Below are 20,188 nucleotides of genomic sequence, written 5' to 3'. Positions count from 1 at the left end.
TTTTTTTTTGGCCATGCTATGTTGCATGTGGGATCTTAGTTCCCCAACCAGGGATCAGACCTGCACGCCTTGCATTGGAAGCGTGGAGTCTTAACCACTGAACTGCCAGGGAAGGCCCACTTGTCACTATTTATACAAGCAAACAGAACATTACTAAGCTTGATATTTTCTTTGAAACTTTGCAGTAAATGACAGTCTAGTGAAAGTGTTCCAGTTACTATAAATCTCCAGTTTTAGTCTTCAACATTAATTTATCTTTAATCACAATTTATATATAAAATTCATAGGTGATTTATCATTTAAGGAAGCAATTTTGAGCAACAGTTTATTTTCAAGCCAGAAAAATCTGTTATGTGCTTTCTTTAATGTTATTTTTTAAATTTCTTTCCTTTTCAGAGTAAGGATACTGCTCTTGGTCTTTATCTTGGAAATTAAGTTTTTTACAGTGTTTGGTATAAAAATTTAGATTACGGTTGTCAACAGTGGCCAAAGAAGTTCCATTTTTTCCTTCCAAAAGAAAGTAAACTGATATTCAGGCTAGGGCAATGGAAATAATAAATATATTTACAGCTTAGTCTTATTCCTAGTTAAGATTTAATCTAGAAAATCTTGCTCACCCTATAATGATTATGTGATTGGAGCCTAGGCTGTATTGTCAAAGTACAGTTTTAAAACTTTAATATGCTTTTTATATAGCTTCAACAGATCATTTCAGATTATTTATAGAATAAAATGTTCTCTTGTAAATTGTATAACTTTTCATTATGGGATATGTAGATGGAACCAAATATCTTTGTATTACATAATTATACATTTTAAGAGCCCAATTTTATGGTTTTCATATTTTCCGTATATTTTTAGAAACTTTTTTAAAACTTCTAATGCCTTAAATACAGTTATCTGAGAATAGCTAGGCATTCTTACTGTTTTAAACCAATAAGGCAGATTTGCCACTCTTTTAAAACCATTTTAAATTTTGATGTAATGACATGATTAACCTTACTTTTTCCCCATGTGCTTGGTTTTATAGGATCTTGAGCTCAGAAAATATATCTCCTGGATCTCTGCAGTTTCTCTGACATACACAAGATGTAATCCACAGCATCTTCCATTTAAATGACCCTTCATTTGGGCAATCAAATTGAATGGTAATCATTTTAGACTTGTTAGGGACACAGCATCTTTTATCCAAGCATATCCCACAGAAAGTGGGTTTATAACTCTGAGTGCTTGAGCATCCGGAAAAGACAAATTTTTCAGCTTTGACGGGTTGGAAAGTAGGTTGGCATGTTTTTCCTTTGGGGATCTGAAAAGATATATAACGTTAAGAAGTCACTCTTTAAACTTGATTACAATAGTTCAGAAAAGCGATAGTTTATGGACTATTACATAAATACACAGATACAATTATTTTCAGGGCACTAATAGTTGCCATTTAGTGACATCCAGCCCTTTCTTTTCTACCTTTAAAATCCCCTCACCAGAGGACCTTGGAAGTCCTCCCTGTGCTTCCTCCATCATATTATAGGACCCACTCCCCAATGTTTTTCTGCTATCTACCCTTGACTTAGTTCCACAATAAATGAAAATTTCTGTTTTGTTTAATATCAAGGTCCAAGACTTAAATTCTCTAACATGGCTCAGACAGTTTTAAATAGATGGATAGATGAATGAACATCTTAATCCCTTTGAAATTGTCAACTTTCTAATATGATAGGGAATAACTTAGGGATAAGATTGGTTTTGTAGCATTTCTAAAAATTACTCTTGAGACAGTCACAGAAGCAGGACCAGCTCTAGTTATACCAAGCAATCTTAGAGTATGTATTATTATATCGTAGTCCTTTGGCAAGTAGTAGCTAAGCAAAGCATTTTGGAAATAGTGTGGTTCCCTCTCCAAGTTGGTGATACATAACTTAAGATCAGAACTTCTCTGATGTTCCTAATGTTTGTTTTTATAATTATGATGTAGCAACCAAAATCTTTTATCAATTGCTCTGATTCCACTACATAAAATTAATATAGGAAAAAGAAGATAGAATCTGAAAAGGATCTACTCTGAAAAAACAATATACATGGTGGGGTGCCCCAACAAATCAGGCTGATCAAGACCCACACTAGTAAGCTGTTAACCTGTTGATTCTAGATACCCTAACGTTACCTCTCTGCTTGGTGAAATTTTTCCCACAAAGTGCAGTTAATTAATATCTGCTTTCCTCCAAGATAGTTTTTTAAGAGTTATAATGAAGTGGTTTTATTAATAAACACTTCCAAAACACACACATACTTTTCAGGAGTCTCAATATTGAATTATGATGAAGTTAAATCTACTTAAACTTTACCTTTACTGTCTTTGATATATTACTGTCACAAGGCTGAATATAGCACAGTCTTTTCTCATTTCTCATTTCACAGTTGTTGTTTTCATTGGTTACCCTATTAGATATGCCCATCCCACATGTCCTGGAGCAAGGGGTCCACTTTGTTGCTTGCACAAGACATTTTCTTTTCCAAATAAGTGGGAGATTCCTATAAGCTAAAATAAAGGAGGAGGAGTGCATGTGTATAAATATATATGTATTCATATAGGTAGATAATTTTTAATCATTATTTTTAAGCTAATAGTTAATAGATCTGAACTTTATATAAAGTAACTCAATAAAATAAGCTTATGGTCTAATTAATCATTCTTTTTCCCACTCCCCAGATTACCTTTTTAATCAAGTATAACAGTGTAGTATCTTAGGAGGAATAAAAATACTTTATCTTTGAAAAACTGAATAAAGTACCCATTTGCTTCTTTCTGCTTAGCCCATCCTCTGAGTACTAAACAAACTTATGCTTTGATGGATATCTGCCTTCTCCCTGGTTCTTGCCTCATGCTTGATGTTATTTTCAACAGATACTGAAACAGACATTAGTAGGATTAGGGAATTCAAGATATTAATCAGAACAAGGCAGTCTTACTGTTAAATTTTGCGATGTTAAAATCTAAAATACAAAAGTTACATTTGAGAATTCAGCTATCAATGAGACCAGTTATTTTCTTCTCCACTTTTTAAAATCTAGTCTTTTAGAAAATTCTCTACATTACACTGAACTAATCTAAATACTTATACTAAGTCATGAAAAATGTGCAATCTATTTTATTCATTCAGCTTAACTGTTACATTCTCTATGGTATCAGGCCTATGGTATTCCCTCTGTTGTCTAGACATTTCATATCACTTGGGAATGCATGGATGGATCTATGGGTGAGTGGGTTGGATAGACAGAGCCCCCCTCCACTGCCTGCAGCTTAGGAGAAACAAGGGAGGGGAAGGGGTGAATAATGAAAATATAAAGAGTGCATAATAATTCTTCCATCTTCTTGTAAATCCATGGGGAGCTTCCCTCTTGTTCTGCTCATGAATGAATCAGGCACTTGGTTCATTTTAAGCAAACTACTAATTCATTGTCTCAAAGCATTTCCTTCAGGTTAATATGCATCCTAAAGTGGGTGCTTTGGGAGTAAGGTGGAGATTTGAGTCTGCAATTAATTAATTCAAGCTACATTACTTTAAAATATCAATTTAAAAAGGAACCCCCCCCCCCAAAAAATGCCTTCTTGATAGGGAAGAGTCACTTTGAAGTATGTGCTATCTTTGAATAAAATGATACTTTGATACTGTTGTCAGTGTTATTACAGTAGGACCTTGCCATTGCACATAGAACTGAGGGAGAGGAAGCAGAAAAATGGAGATACCTGGAAGGTAGACAACAGTTTAAAGACCTTAGCACAGGAAGCAGGTTAAAAGCTTGGCATGCATCTGCAATAAATAAAGGTAGGTTAGATTATCATATTACCAAGAACCCCCCTTAGAGGTAAGCCAAGAGCTGCAGTTCAGGAATTTGCTTAACATTCATTAAAGGGCAAGAAAACTAGAAGAAATCTTCAAAGTACAAGTTCAGTGTTTGGTGAGCAGTGAGAAAAGCATAGAGGCATTATGTCATTGCATGCTTCCTGCTGACCAAGCAAAAGCTAGATTCCAACCGTAGACTGTCTGGAATTAATTAGGTATATAAGTTACTATCACAAATATATCTTAAAGTATGCGTGTGTCATTGTGCTCAACTTTGAAAGCAAACTCCTGTTTGGGCCCATTAAGTACAGTTTCAAAGTTAAGCAGAGGAGAGACGTTAAACTGAACATATACTTCCTTTGAAACATATCTAGGCCTATATTTTAATTACCAGAGAGCACTTGGGAGATTTTCTCATTTTTTGTAGCAAAGTACTGACCACTAAGAATGACCATCTGACGCCTCCTCCAACCAGGTTCCAAGTGAATCCACTGAAACTGCTCTGACTTCACAAATGAGACCAACTTGACTGTGACCCAAAGGCCTGGCCTTGGGGACAACTGCTGTTCTACGGTGGTCTCACCAGGGAGGTTCACGCATGGGTTGTAAGAACTTAACACTGAGTCACTAAGATCCAATGCAGAAAATCAACTGTTCTTGTACATTTGTTAAAAAAAAAACAATTTGGCTTACATTTTCAAAAGTTTTAGAGCATTAGCAGTATCACATGGTTAGCTGAAAACCACGGATGGTGAATGCCGATTTGCCGTAACCTGTTAAAGTTTTTTGAATTGGCATAATTGGAATCCCAGAGGATGTTCCTTTAAGAATTCATTTTTAAAGATCTAAGACTCATTTCTCTGATTATAGTTGCTTTTATTAACTATCCACATAAGTGAATTTAGGAGTCTTTAGCATACATAAGTATTCCATATTTCCATGGCACCTTTCATTTACTAAGCTCCAAATTTCAAGAAAAAGGCATTCTTAATTTCTGGATGAAAGCACAGATGTGAATAATAACCAGGCATCAATATTGCCCTTTTTAAGTCCTTCCTCACCTGTGCTTCATCTGCTGGCATTTTTGAAACTCCTGTCCCCAAAAATCCCTGGCACCTAAATAAGATGCTAGCTTAGAGCAGACCAAACTACAAGGTTTGTGATTATAAACCAGTTGGCATCAGCCAACTGTAAATGGCCAGGTGCTCCAGATAAGTAATAAAGATTCTCCTTACAAGTTTCTGACTACACACATACCTGGGTAACCTACTTTAAAATGCCTGTGTGCACATTTATTTAGAGAAGTTGGTAATTGTTAAGCTTCATTTTCAGTGAATGAAAGGGTAATTTTATATTAGTTTTATCTGTTTTTAGAAATGTTTACAAATCAATGTACCCTCAAATATTTTTGATCATAGCCTTCCATTTCTGCTTTTACCATATGGAAAAGTTGCCTTTGGAAATTTTTGGAACTGGATGGTTCATACTTCTTGCCTATAATAGAACAATACAGATAAAAGTTTTTCCAGGCCAAGGTACATGTGGATAATATTTGGTCAGTTTTCCTGAGAAGAGGTAAAATGGAAATAAGTAGAGGTAGTAAGAGTTTAGAAGAGTTTTCCTGACCTAGTAGAGCTTTCAAAAACTGGAATACTGGGAGAGTTCCCTAGTGATCTAGTGGTTAGGATTCAGCGCTCTCTCTGCCGTCGCGTGGGTTCAATCCCTGGTCAGGGAACTGAAATCCCATGAGCTGCGTGGCCAAGAAAAAAGGAAAAAATCTAAAACATTATAAAGTTCCCTTTACAGATACTCAGAGCATACCTGCCTGAGGTAGAGACTGAGTATGATGGCACACTCAAACTAAATCTCACACTGATCACCAATCAGTAAGTACCTACTTAGTTCCTATGGTACATAAAAGGAACATGAAAGAAAACCAGGCAAAGTCATATATGAGAGATAGTTCTACTTATGAGTACCTGGCATTGTTTTGTAGCTTGTTGACAGCTGCTGTTGTGATGACCCCAGGCCACATTTTGACTGATCAGCCTTCTTTCCACCTTTAGCCCTAGAGCAGTGCCTGTCAGCCGGCTTTGGTATGAACAGAGGTGTGCATCCAATGGCCCCACTCACACAGAGGCAGCTAAACAGGGGATTGGGCTGAAACACTTGGCCATTATGATAATGTACCCTGTTGAACTCACATCCCACAGCTACAAGGTCTGAAAAGAGAAAAGAGCAAAATCACCAAAGAAGCCATAACTGATAGTCTAGACTTCCAGTTATAAACCATAGAGGAAACTGCTATCTCCTTTATGAAATATAGTTCTCAATTTTTTAGGCCACATCTGAAACCTCCTTCACAGAACATCTGTAAAAAGTGAAAATGAGACATTTTCATTATATCGTAGATTATCAGTCCTGAGTAGTCACCTTCAAAATTAAAACCCTGTTCCCTGTTGAGTAAAGTTAATAAAAAATCACTACGAGTATAGCACTGGGATAATGACTGTAAACCTCAGAGCTGGGTTGATGGCTGCTGAGACAGATATCCCCAGATGCCCAACAACAGGCTGGGATATATTCCTAGGGAGTTAGGGTAAGTGAATGGGTGAAGAAATCATAATTTGTTTACAATACTGCATAGTAACTGATGACCTTTCACAGAACTGGAAGGTCAAAACCTTTTCAGAATACTAAGATGTGACTGACTTCACTGTGTTGACATTTGTACTGATGGTGCAAAAGCAGCAGTGGCTAAAACTGCTGCTGACACTTTAGCATGAATCAAACTGTACAGGTTAGTCACTGTTTTTCCTTGCCATACACTTATACATAAATGTACTGTTTTGTTTTTTGTGTTGTTTTTTTTTTTTTTGCGGTACACGGGCCTCTCACTGTTGTGGCCTCTCCCGTTGCGGAGCACAGGCTCCGGACGCGCAGGCTCAGCGGCCATGGCTCACGGGCCCAGCTGCTCCGCGGCACATGGGATCCTCCCGGACCAGGGCACGAACCCGTGTCCCCTGCATTGGCAGGCGGACTCTCAACCAGTTGCACCACCAGGGAAGCCCAAATGTACTGTTTTTTAAAGTTCTTAGTTCTACCTAAGAATGTCCTTAATGACACAGTAAAAATTCCTAATTTTATTAAATCTGAGTGATCAAATATACATGTCTTTTTAATATTCTGTGTGACAAAACAGGAAGTTACATAGAGCCTTTTTCTAGATATTGTACCAAAGTACAATAGTTATCTCGAGGAAAAGCACCTATGTTATTGTTTGGGTTGTGGGCCAAACTAACCAATTTTTTAGTGGTAATTTCCCCTGAAGAAATGATTGACAGATACCTCATGGTTATTCAGACTTGGGTATTTGGCAGACATTTTCTTGAAAATCAACGAAACAAGCCTGTCATTTCAAGGAAAACAACTGACAGTACTCGCTGCCAGTGACAGAATTTAAGCTTTTGAGCAAAAGTTAGAATTTTGGAAAACTTGTGTCCACCACTGAGATCTTAGCTACCCAATATGTACACTTTTCTGATAATTTTGGTACTAACTAATGTGATTTTTAAAAAATATCTATATAACCCATTGTTCCAAACTGGTATTTTCCAAATAACCAATGCATGGTATTACAAAATTATACATGAGGAAAAGCCCCATTCCAAGTGGGTCTTTGAATAGAGGAATGTATTTTAATGTCACAGAGTTTGAAAAGTTCATTGATTTGGTTTCTGATTCCACACGATTAGCAGTGATGCAGCTAATTTTTAAGAAACTCCACTTCTCAAGTTTTAATATAATATGAAAAAAAGAATATTTACAATTATCTGAAAAGTCTGTTAAAATATTCCTTCCTTTTCCAACAATGTATCTGTGTGAGGCTGGAATCCCTTCATATATTCCAAACTAAAACAACATATAGCAATATGTTGAATGCAGAAGCAGATGTAAGAATCTATCTTCTGTTAAGCTAGACATTAGAGAGATTTGCAAAAATGTAAAACAATTCCACTTCCACTCTTCTCTAAATTTCTTTGTTTTTAAAGTAATTTTTTTTCACAAATAATATATTATTCTTATTAATTTGTAATGGGTTTGTTATTTTAAATGTATTAGTAAATATTTTTAAATTTCTAATCCATTAAATACCAAGAGGTAACTCACATAAACAAAAGCTCTTTGGGTCCTCATTAATTTCTAAGACTAAAGGGATCCTCAGACCAAAAAAAAGTTTAAAAACCATTGTTCTATATGATGAATCAGCACATTCTCTGTAACGTTATATCTTAAGCTATTATAGACCATTCGGTCTCTGTTGCAACTACTAGACCCTGCTATTGTAAAGCAGCCACAGACTATATGTAACTGAACTGGTGTGGCTGTTCTCTGATAAAACATTATTTACAGAAACAGACTGTGGGGCGGATTTGGTCCCTGAGCCATAGTTTGTGACCCCAGTTATAGATCATCCCCACCCCCATCCTCATGGCTGTGCTCTGTTAGAATACTCATCACATTGTACATAAAATTACTTGTGGAAAGACCTGTCTGACACAATAAACTTTGACTCCATGAGGGCAGGAACTGTATCTCTTTTTTCCCTGTTGTGTCCCCACCTGCTGGTCACAGTGTCTAGCTCAGTAGTGGATGCTCACTAAGGGTTTGTTAGGTTAATGAAATACCTTGCCTGGCACTGTTTGGGAGAAAGGGGTATCCTGAATGCCAGAGTCTGATAGATCATGTTTTTCCTTTTGAATCTCCGTAAGTAATAGCTTACATTTTTGAGAATTTACTACATACCAGATATTGTGTTAGGTGTTTTGGGTTTTGTGTCTTCATTTCATTTGATCCTCCTAACAACTCTATAAAATAGGAAGGGCTTCCCTGGTGGCGCAGTGGTTGAGAGTCCGCCTGCCGATGCAGGGGACACGGGTTCGTGCCCCGGACTGGGAAGATCCCACATGCCGCAGAGCGGCTGGGCCCGTGAGCCATGGCCGCTGACCCTGTGCGTCCGGAGCCTGTGCTCCGCAACGGGAGAGGCCACAACAGTGAGAGGCCCACGTAACGCAAAAAAAAAACAAAAAAATAAATAAATAAAATAGGAAGTACATATGATATAACTGAGGCCCAGAGAGGTTAAGCAACTTGATCAAGGTCACTCAGCAGACAGAACTCAGAATTTGAACCCAGAGCCTACATTCTTAACCAATATACAATAGTCAAGTGCTGACAGGGGCATCAGGCTATCAACTTGAACTGTTCTACACATTCAGTCCAACTCCAGAGATGTGCTCTCATTCCATACTTAGAACCAAACTTCTGCTAGTAGTTTTCCTTCCCACTTAGACTTTTCTACAGAGTAACTTAACCACCCAGCTGACATGAGTATTTCTCTTCCCTTAGAAATTTGTTTTTAATCCTCAATAAATTGGTATCCTGAATTATTGTCAAGGCATAGGTTTAGATGGTCTCAAGCAGTCTCCAGAGCTAAGGCCCATAAAGCTGAGGATCCTGTTGTGATGTGGGGTGCCCCTACCTTCTTTTTTACAAATGTGCCTCAGTAAGTAAAAAGTACAGTAATTTGGGCTTCCCTGGTGGTGCAGTGGTTAAGAATCCATCTGCCAATGCAGGTGACATGGGTTCGAGCCCTGGTCCGGGAAGATCCCACATGCTGTGGAGCAACTAAGCCCGTGCGCCACAGCTACTGAGCCTGCCCTCTAGAGCCTGCGAGCTCTAAGCCATGCTCCGCAACAAGAGAATACACCGCAGTGAGAAGCCCGTGCACCACAACGAAAAGTAGCCCCTGCTCTCTGCAACTATAGAAAGCCCGTGTGCAGCAATGAAGACCCAATGCAGCCAAAAATTAAAAAAAAAAAAATTTAAAAAGTACAGTAACTTGATGGTTAGTTGGGAAGGCTGAGATAAAAGCTGTATGTCTGAATACTAGATATACATCCTTACGTTTTAAAAAAGATTATTTTTTAGTCACAGAAAAGGTTGAATTCAGATTGCTTCTGACAATATTAACGAAAGCTGTCATTTGTGGCACTTTAATGAGTCAGACTGTTTACATCATTTCTCCTATTTTTATCATTAAAAGCAATTACCTGAGAAGAACTGCAAGATCATTTCAATGCAATAAAAGTAACAGGTTTCTGAGTGTGTGTGTAACATCTGCTCCTTTCACATGGTGTCCAATATACGAAGGCTAGTCTCACTGGTGCATGGAAACTAAACCCACCTCATATTTAGTCACATTAAGCTGATTATTCCAAAGTAACAATTGCAGACAAAAATCCTGTCTAGACTCCACATTCACCAGCCAGTGCAGAAGGAAACACTTACATGCACACACTCCAGTCTCGTACCTAGGCCCATCTGCTGAGTAGTCACAGTACAGCCCTTTGTGGGGGTCGCAGAGGTCAGCTTCGTTGCAGGTGTCCCCTGGTTGCCTGGCACAGATTTTACAGCATCCACAGCCATCCCTCACCAGGCTCACTCCAGGAGGGCAGCTGGGCTTCTGGTGAGCGCACTGACAGGGCCAGTGACAAAACTGTTGACGATGGTGCACTTCTGCTACCTCACCAGGCCTTCCTTCGGGCGCCGTGTCTAACAGCCCAGTGCCCTGGGCCCTGCAGTAGAACTTCATTTGACAACAAAGGTGATGTTAGAAATGGTTCCTCAAACTAATTTCAGAGGTTTCCTGGAAATAGATTTCCCCCAGGGTATGAGAATATAGTGTGGTGAATTGTAATAATAATAGTATCTATCAGTATTTGACATGGTCACTCGCTCCTTAAACTTTTCTGCACTCAGCTTCCAACGTATGACTCTAACTCCCGCGTTCTCACTGATGGCTCCTTCTCAGTCTCCTCTGCTAGTTTCTTCTCATCGTCTTCATCTCTAAACACTGAAATCCCCTGTGGGTAAAGACCTCTGAAGTAACTTCCCTCACTGTATCTCATATCTCCACCCAGGCCTCTCTTCTGAACTCAAACTGCCTACTTAACAGATCTCCACTTAGATATTTGACAGGCATAGCAAACGTCACATGACCAAAAACAAACTCCCAATTCTCCCCTCCAATCTACTCTTCCTTACAAGGGAAGGATAGAGGCAGGTGTGTCAGAGGAGAGGTGATGCTAGAAGCAGAGGTAACACGATGCTGCTGTTGAAGGGGGGCGTCACAAGCCAGGCAGCTTATAAAGGCTGGAAAAGGCAAAGGACAGATTCTCCCCTAGACTCCCCGGAAGGAACACAGCCCTGCCTTGATTTTAGCTCTGTTTCCAGACTACAGATGCCAGAACTGTAAGATAATAAATCTGTGATGTTTGAAGACTGTAGCAATTTATTCAGTAGCAATAGGAAACAATACACCCCATTTTACAAGGGAGGACTATGGGGCTCTGATTGCTTCACCTACTCCAGGTCACATATCAAGTAAGTGGAAGAAGAGGGCCTTACAGCAGGCAGGCAGCTTCCAGAGCCTGAGCTCTCAATCCTTACCTTCCTCCCTTCCCGAGGCCAGGTCTTGCCACCAACCAGCTTTGATATTGAACAGATCACTGAATCTCTGCATCTGTTTTTCCTCTCTAGCCCAGACTCTCCCCCTGAGCTCACAACTAACTCATTCATCTCTACGGGGTATATCCCACTTTGATGTCCCACAAGCACCTCACTTTCTCCCTCCCCACTAGAAACTGCTCTCGGCTAGTCCCCATTTTAGTGAATGGTGGCATCATCCCCTGAGTTCCCCAAGCCAGGAAACTGAGATCAACCTCACCTGTTCCATCTCCTTCATCCCTCACACCCGAAGGTCAGCGACCTGCAGGGAAGTCCAAGCTCCTGAGCACAACGTTCAGGGCCCTCCTCGCCTCTTGTGTTCCTTAGATTCCTTAGCTTCTAGCAAGTGAAAGTGCCTGCGGTTCCCTGCATATCTGAGGCTGTTCCTTCTACCTGTAACCTTCTTCACCTGCCCCCACTCCTTCCCCGAGTTACCACCTTCTCCAGAAGACTTTCTATAACCTCTCCATGCTCCCTTTTTACCTGTCAGTGAACTGAAGTTAGTGTATAAGTGCCTGTCTTCTCCACTCACCCTAAAGCTACCCAACCACAGGGACTTGAGGTTCACTTGCTGGTGTACAACTGGCACTTAGCACAGTGCCTGGCAAGTAATTTCTGTAATTAACTCTCAATTTTTATCTGATGGAACTGAAGGCAGTTGGACTGATTCAGACATCCTAAACCTCTTTCCAACTCAAAAGCCCTACATTTAACGGACACCAAGTGAGGAAAGCGGTGGGGGGGGGATGAATTGGGGGATTGGGATTGACATATATACACTAATATGTATGAAATCGATAGCTAATAAAAAAAAAGTTTGGACAATGAAAAAGAAAGTCAGAATCAGAAAAAAAAAAAAACCCTACATTTAAAAGTATCTGTTTGAAATTCCACCATTAAATCTTCAGCCTAGGGCTTCCCTGGTGGCGCAGTGGTTGAGAGTCCGCCTGCCGATGCAGGGGATACGGGTTCGTGCCCCGGTCTGGGAGGATCCCACATGCCGCGGAGCGGCTGGGCCCGTGAGCCATGGCCGCTGAGCCTGTGCGTCCGGAGCCTGTGCTCCGCAACGGGAGGGGCCACAACAGGGGGAGGCCCGCGTACCATAAAAAAAAAAAAAAAAAAAATCTTCAGCCTTTTTTCTTACCACTGATGAGACATGTATTCCCCAGAGTAACACTTTCAGCTACTATTTGAGTTGAATATACCACGTGAGAATAGACTTTGAGGATACAGTGCTGGGCTTCCGGAGGACGAGGAGGAACAATGGAAATCCCGAATGTAGAGGGGCCGAAGATCAAGGCTACAGATAGCGAGCGCCTGCTTCGCATTCTTGCCCAGGCTCAGACATGGTTACCAGGGACCCCTTGCCGGGTTCGGTGGCCTCTCAGCTGGGCTCATGTTCATGAACTTTCCGTCCTCCCCTCTCCAAGGTGTTGGACTCTCAATTTTTGGCTTTCATGACACCAGCCCCACCCCCCTGCCCAGTTTGACCCCTACCTCTGGACATACTTTCTCAATCTCCTTTGCAGGCTCCTGTTACCCTGCATTTGACTTAGATCTAAGCTCACTGGTGTTTCGTGACCTTAATGTATTGCTGTTCTCACCCTGCACATTGTCTCTTGACCATCTCATCAACCCCCTTGCCTTCATTTTCGACCCTATGCAGCTTCAAATCTAAATTTCCATCCAGGACTGCTCCGCTGAGAGCAGACCCATATAGCTGGCTGCCTACTGGACGTCTCCACTAGAACGTCCTACAGGAAAAACTCATGTCCCAAACTCAACATTGCCCCACCCACCCGAGACAGCTTTTCCATACCCTGGAGATAGGAAGCTAGGAGTCATCCAGGTCACCTTCCTCTCCCTCACCTCCCATGGTCATTTAACAACTAATCCTGCTTATCATCCTTATAGCCCTAAAACTAGTCACTCTTCCCTCATTTTCACTGCTACCAAGTACTACTGCAGTAAGTTCCTAACCGGTCTCCCTCTCTCAAGAATGACTTCAACAAATCTACCACATCACAGCTTTAAAGAGCTCTTAAAAAACATATCTGTCGGTTCCCAGCATCTCCACACACACAAAAAAAAACAAACAAAAAACACTGTATCTAGTTCTGTAAAAAATGCCATTGGTAATTTGATAGGGATTGCATTGAGTCTGGAGATTGCTTTGGGTAGTAGAGTGATTTTCACAATATTGATTCTTCCAATCCAAGAACGTGGTATATCTCTCCATCTGTTTGTATCATCTTTAATTTTTTCATCAGTGTCTCATAGTTTTCTGCATACAGGTCTTTTGTCTCCTTAGGTAGGTTTATTCCTAGGTATTTTATTCTTTTTGTTGCAATGGTAAATGGGAGTGTTTCCTTAGTTTTTCTTTCAGATTTTTCATCATTAGTGTATAGGAATGCAAGAGATTTCTGTGCATTAATTTTGTATCCTGCAACTTTACCAGATTCACTGATTAGCTCTAGTAGTTTTCTGGTGGCATCTTTAGGATTCTCTATGTATAGTATCATGTCATCTGCAAACAGTGACAGTTTTATGTCTTCTTTTCCAATTTGTATTCTTTTTATTTCTTTTTCTTCTCTGATTGCCGTGGCTAGGACTTCCAAAACTATGTTGAATAATAGTGGTGAGAGTGGACATCCTTGTCTTGTTCCTGATCTTAGAGGAAAGGCTTTCAGTTTTTCACCATTGCGAATGATGTTTGCTGTGGGTTTGTCGTAAATGGCCTTTATTATGTTGAGGTAGGTTCCCTCTATGCCCACTTTCTGGAGAGTTTTTATCATAAATCGGTGTTGAATTTTGTCAAAAGCTTTTTCTGCATCTATTCAGATGATCATATGGTTTCTATTCTTCAGTTTGTTACTATGGTGTATCACATTGATTGACTTGTGTATATTGAAGAATCCTTGCATCCCTGGTATAAATCCCACTTGATCATGGTGTATGATCCTTTTAATGTGTTGTTGGATTCTGTTTGCTAGTATTTTGTTGAGGATTTTTGAATCTATATTCATCAATGATATTGGTCTGTAATTTTCTTTTTTTCTAGTATCTTTGTCTGGTTTTGGTATCAGGGTGATGGTGGCCTCATAGAATGAGTTTGGGAGTGTTCCTCTGCAATTTTTTGGAAGAGTTTGAGAAGGATGGGTGTTACCTCTTCTTTAAATGTTTGATAGAATTCACAAATAAAATTTGTATGGACGCACAAAAGACCCCAAATAGCCAAAGCAATCTTGAGGGAAAAAAACAGAGCTGGAAGAATCAGACTCCCTGACTTCAGACTATACTACAAAGCTTCAGTAATCAAGACAATATGATACTGGCACAAAAACAGAAAGATAGATCAATGGAACAGGATAGAAAGCCCAGAGATAAACCCATGCACATATGGTCACCTTATCTTTGATAAAGGAGGCAGGAATGTACAGTGGAGAAAGGACAGCCTCTTCAATAAGTGGTGCTGGGAAAACTGGACAGGGACATGTAAAAGTATGAGACTAGATCACTCCCTAACACCATACACAAAAATAAGCTCAAAATTGATCAAAGACCTAAATGTAAGGCCAGACACTATCAAACTCTTAGAGGAAAGCAGGCAGAACATTCTATGACATAAATCACAGCAAGATCCTTTTTGACCCACCTCCTAGAGAAATGGAAATAAAAACAAAAATAAACAAATGGGACCTAACAAAACTTCAAACCTTTTGCACAGGAAAGGAAACCATAAACAAGACCAAAAGACAACCCTTAGAATGGGAGAAAATATTTGCAAATGAAGCAACTGACAAAGGATTAATCTCCAAAATTTACAAGCAGCTCATGTAGCTCAATATTAAAAAAACAAACAACCCAATAAAAAAATGTGCAGAAGACCTAAATAGACATTTCTCCAAAGAAGACATACAGACGGCCAAGAAGCACATGAAAAGCTGCTGAACATCACTAATTATTAGAGAAATGCAAATCAAAACTACAATGAGGTATCACCTCACACCAGTTAGAATGGGCATCATCAGAAAATCTACAAACAACAAATGCTGGAGTGGGTGTGGAGAAAAGGGAACCCTCTTGCACTGTTGGTGGAAATGTAAATTGATACAGCCACTATGGAGAACAGTAGGGAGGTTCCTTAAAAAACTAAAAATAGAATTACTATATGACCCAGCAATCCCACTACTGGGCATATACCCAGAGAAAACCATAATTCAAAAAGACACATGCACCCCAGTGTTCACTGCAACACTATTCACAATAGCCAGGTCATGGAAGCAACCTAAATGTCCATCAGCAGCTGAATGGATAAAGAAGGTGTGGTACATATATACAATGGAATATTACTCAGCCATAAAAAGGAATGAAATTGGGTCATTTGTAGAGATGTGGATGGATCTAGAGACTGTCATACAGAGTGAAGTAAGTCGGAAAGAGAAAAACAAATCTCGTGTATTAACGCATATATGTGGAACCTAGAAAAACGGTACAGATGAACCTGTTTGCAGGGCAGAAATAGAGACACAGATGTAGAGAACAAACGTATGGACACCAAGAGGGGGAAGTGGCGGGGGTTGGAGGTGGTGGTGTGATGGATTGGGAGATTGGGATTGACATGTATACACTAATATGTATAAAATGGATAACTAATAAGAACCTGCTGTATAAAAAAATAAATTAAAAATTTTTAATTAAAAAAAAACTGTATCTGATTTTACACCTCATCTCCTTGAAGCCCATCCAGTGGCTCCCCACTGTCAACAGTATATGGTCCAAACTTCTGCGCATGGTATCTTAACCCTCTGTGTGCTGGTCCCCGCCTTCCTCTCTAGCGGTAGCACTCAAGGCACTCTCCTCCTATGCCATGCACCTGACAAGAGGCACCAGGTCAGTTTCTCCTCCTCTGAGGTCAGGCTTTTTCTCACGTTGCTCCCTCTAATGAAGTGCCCGCTCCCCAAACTTCCCACCTGGGGACACCTGTTTATCTTTCCAGTCTGGAAGCATTTCTATATGATCTCCGAGGTCACAAGGTAACACAGTTGAAAACTAAGGATAAAGAGAAAATCCTGGAATCAGCCTGAGAAAGGGGGAGTATTACACACAGGAGAATAACAATAAGTATGAGATCTGACTTCTCATCAAAAGAAGGAAACAAAGATGTTCTTCAATAGGTGAGTGGATAAACTGTGATGCATCCAGACAATGGAACATTATTCAGTGCTAAAAGGAAATGAGCTATCAAGCCTTGAAAAGACAGGCATATCACTAAGTGAAAGAAGCCAATCTGAAAAGTCTACATACTGTGTGATTCCAACTATATGACATTCTGGAAAGGGCAAAACTATGGAGATAGTAAAAAGATCAGTGGTTGCCAGGGGTTGGGGGAAGGGATAAATAGGTGGAGCACAGAGGATTTTTAGGGCATCGAAAATACTCTGTACAGTATTGTCATAGTGGGTACATGTCATTATACATCTGTCCAAACTCAGAATGTACAACACCAAGAGTGAACCGTAATGTAAGCGATGGACTCTGGATGGTTATGATGTGCCAATGTGGTTCATCCGTTGTAACAAGTGTACCACTTTTGTGGGGGACACTGATAATCCGGGTGGAGGGGAGACAGTGCGCAGGAAATCTCTGTACCTTCCTCTCAAACTTGCTAAGACCCTAAAACTACGCCAAAAAAACTATGTCTTTTAAAAAGGAGGAGGAGGAGAACAAGGCCTCCAGACACAATGTTGAAAGAAAAAAAACTGTCAACCTGAGGTTCTTTCTCCAGTGGAATTATCTTTTAAAAATGAAGGTAAGGGGCTTCCCTGGTGGCGCAGTGGTTGAGAATCTGCCTGCCAATGCAGGGCACACGGGTTCGAGCCCTGGTCAGGGAAGATCCCACATGCCGCGGAGCAACTAGGCCCGTGAGCCACAACTACTGAGCCTGTGCGTCTGGAGCCTGTGCTCCGCAACAAGAGAGGTTGCGATAGTGAGAGGCCCACGCACCGCGATGAAGAGTGGCCCCCACTTGCCACAACTAGAGAAAGCCCTGGCACAGAAACGAAGACCCAACATAGAGTAAATAAATAAGACGGCATATTAAAAAATAAATAAATAAATAAAATCTTTAAAAAAAAAAAATGAAGGTAAAATCAAAGACATTTCCAGATACACAAAAGCTGAGAGAAATTGTTGTTAGCATACCTGTCTCACAAGACATACTAAAGGAAGCTCTTCAGTCTGAAGGGAAAATTACAATAGATAGTACTTTAGAAATACAGGAAGAAATCAAGGGTCCCAGAAATGGCAAATTTGTGGGTAAATGTAAAAAACTGTATATAATTTTTCTTCAGACGTTTTGATTGTTTTCAAAATCAAAAGCTCAAGACAACAAAAGAATCATCAGAATAATACAACAGAAACAATGAGGGGTCTTGACCACAGAGCTGAGCTTTAGTATAAAGCTCTGGGATTTAGATAACTTTCATTTATTTGATCTTTGAGCCTCAATCCTCCTCTGTAAAACAGGGCTAATAATATCCTCTTTGCAAGGTTATTTTGAGGATTAAGATAATGACTAAAGTGCATAGCACAGCGCATGGCACATAGTAGATTTTCTATAAATAGTAGGTATTATCAGACCCTTAACTTTGCCATTAAGCATAATATTTTCTTGTTGCTCTCTGTATAACTGCTTTTTGTGTTTGTTTTTGTTTTTTACTTTGGGCACATCTCTCTCTATTGGAATATTTGCTGTTTAGGGAGGTGCTGTAGTTCTCAGTCAACAAAAATGACAGGGTTTTTCTCAAGAGCAGTGGAATAGGCAATAGGCAGCCCCATCTCACCCCTACTGGGGAAAAGCACCTCTCCACATAATGGTACCACTGACATTCTTGTTATGACCCTTTTAAAATCTTCAATCTCTCCACATACAACAATTTTCAACCCCCTGTTTTCTAAAATACATCTACTACTTCCTGCCTCAATCAAATTAACTCACAGACACATCCCTGTATTCTAAATAACCACGTTTCAAAAGCTCTGTCTTCTGAGCCAGCAAAAACCTCCACCATGTAAATAAATCCATAAATAAGTCACCCTGTTTTAATGGTCTTAATAAAAAATACTAAAGCAAAGAATTGCTCATATTAAATTAAACTTCCCTTTGGTCTGCTGTGTGAAATACTTAAAAATCCCGTGGACTGATTCCTTTTCATGAAAAGTGAAAAACTCATGGGTTAAGAAAAAAGAAATAGAATGTTTTAAAAATATAAATCTTTGCTCCGAAAAGCTCCTTTCCTACAAGGACAGGCTCAGCTGAAGAAAGCCATCAGCATCACTTTTTCCAGCGGCTCTGTGCATTCTGCCCGGGCTGGCGCCCGCAGAGGACCACAACCACCCCGCCCGCAGAGCTGCCGCTCCCCAAGTGCGTGTGCCAGCAGGCTCCAGGAAAAAAATACACCGTATGAAAATCTGGGAGCTGTTCAAACATATCGGAAGCAGGATTAAGTGCCCTTCCGCGAAAGGGAGAAATGTTTTTCCCTCTTTCCCGAAGCTAATGAACCCAAACAGGACTCGATTTGGAGAGGAAAATGGCTCCCTATTCGTCTGCAAGTATTTCCACAAGGAATGCATCCCTCCTCTTCCCCCATCTTCTCTTCCTTTTTATCTCTGACCTGAGGAAATAGGAGTCGCCGCATCCCCTGGGGGAAGAAGTGGTGGGAGAGCCAGGACGTACCTGTGACAGAACAGCCAGGAGCAGCGTGCAGAGGAGCGGCCCTCGCATGGCCCCGGCCCGGCCGCGCGCAGCCAGAGATGCGAGGCCGGCGCACAAAGCTCCCCTGTCTCTCCAGGAGAAAGGACCCACGCCTCCACCTCTCCCGGCTCCTGACTTCGTGCTCCTGCTCTCAGCCTCTGCTTTCGCTTTCCCGGATCCCTTTTACTGCCCTGTTTACTTTCAGGCGACTCTTCTCATATTTACCTTCGCGGTGGCCTGGAGCGCACTCTTCCCGGGACTGAGCAGAGCAGATCAGGGGTGACTTCTGTTTGAGGAGCTGTCCCATCTGCTCTAGAGATCAGAGCCCGCCTTGGGCAAAATGGTGAAGTTAGACGCAGTTACCCGCCTTACCCTCAGCCTCTCGTCTGGGTTTGCCTCTCCAAGCCCTCTCTGTGCTGCTTGCTTTCCCGGGTCCTCAAGCACAGGGTACCAGCCTGGCCTCTGCCCACAGCACCCCATCAAAGCCTGCTGCGTCTGGGCTTCTCCCTCCACATGGTAACAGGTCCCAACAGGCCTCCCCTCACTCCCCAGCTTCTACTCACAGTGCCCTGTATTTATCTCTGTTACACCACGTTCCTCATAGCAGGTGGATTAGGTTTGGGAAAAAAATGTAGATTGAACCCAGGTGGACGCCTGCAGTACAGGGCCTGAGAGAAGCCCCTTTCTGTGGCTGCAGCCCCATGACAGATGAGGGTAAGGTTAACCCCAATCTTTGGGGGCTAAGATTAGACAATTACACTAGTGGCAATCATTCATTTAACAAATTAAGATTTTTTTTAAATTTATTACAGATTTTTATCCCCCTCTCCTTCTAATGCTCACCTCCCTGGCATGTGCGGTCACCAGCCCATGTCCTCCTGTGTCCCATTGTGTGTGACCTTTGCTTACCCAGCTTCTCAACCTTGGTCTTTGTCCGTGTGCCTTGACATGCATCTGTGACGGGGCTTTGTCTTCTTCTGGATCCAGTGTCTGGTCCATCTTCCTGCCCCCATCCTAGGGC

The 20,188-nt window shown here is 41.0% G+C and overlaps 1 protein-coding gene across 1 annotated transcript; it reads right to left on the bottom strand.

Annotated features, from left to right (window-relative positions):
* Nucleotides 1-88: 88 nt before the first annotated feature.
* On the bottom strand, nt 89-19,197 carry CCN6 (cellular communication network factor 6; the record flags this gene model as incomplete). Its single annotated transcript, XM_081251254.1, has 5 exons — nt 89-1,306; nt 2,343-2,536; nt 5,822-6,064; nt 10,194-10,491; nt 19,150-19,197. 5 exons carry the CDS (start codon nt 19,195-19,197, stop codon nt 1,025-1,027), a joined length of 1,065 nt encoding a protein of 354 aa, XP_081107380.1. The 3' UTR covers nt 89-1,024.
* Nucleotides 19,198-20,188: the final 991 nt, after the last annotated feature.

The sequence above is a fragment of the Mesoplodon bidens genome (genome assembly GCF_964165515.1).
Source record: "Mesoplodon bidens genome assembly, chromosome: 12".
NCBI lineage: Eukaryota > Metazoa > Chordata > Mammalia > Artiodactyla > Ziphiidae > Mesoplodon > Mesoplodon bidens.
This window is presented reverse-complemented; position numbering and strand designations above follow the sequence as displayed.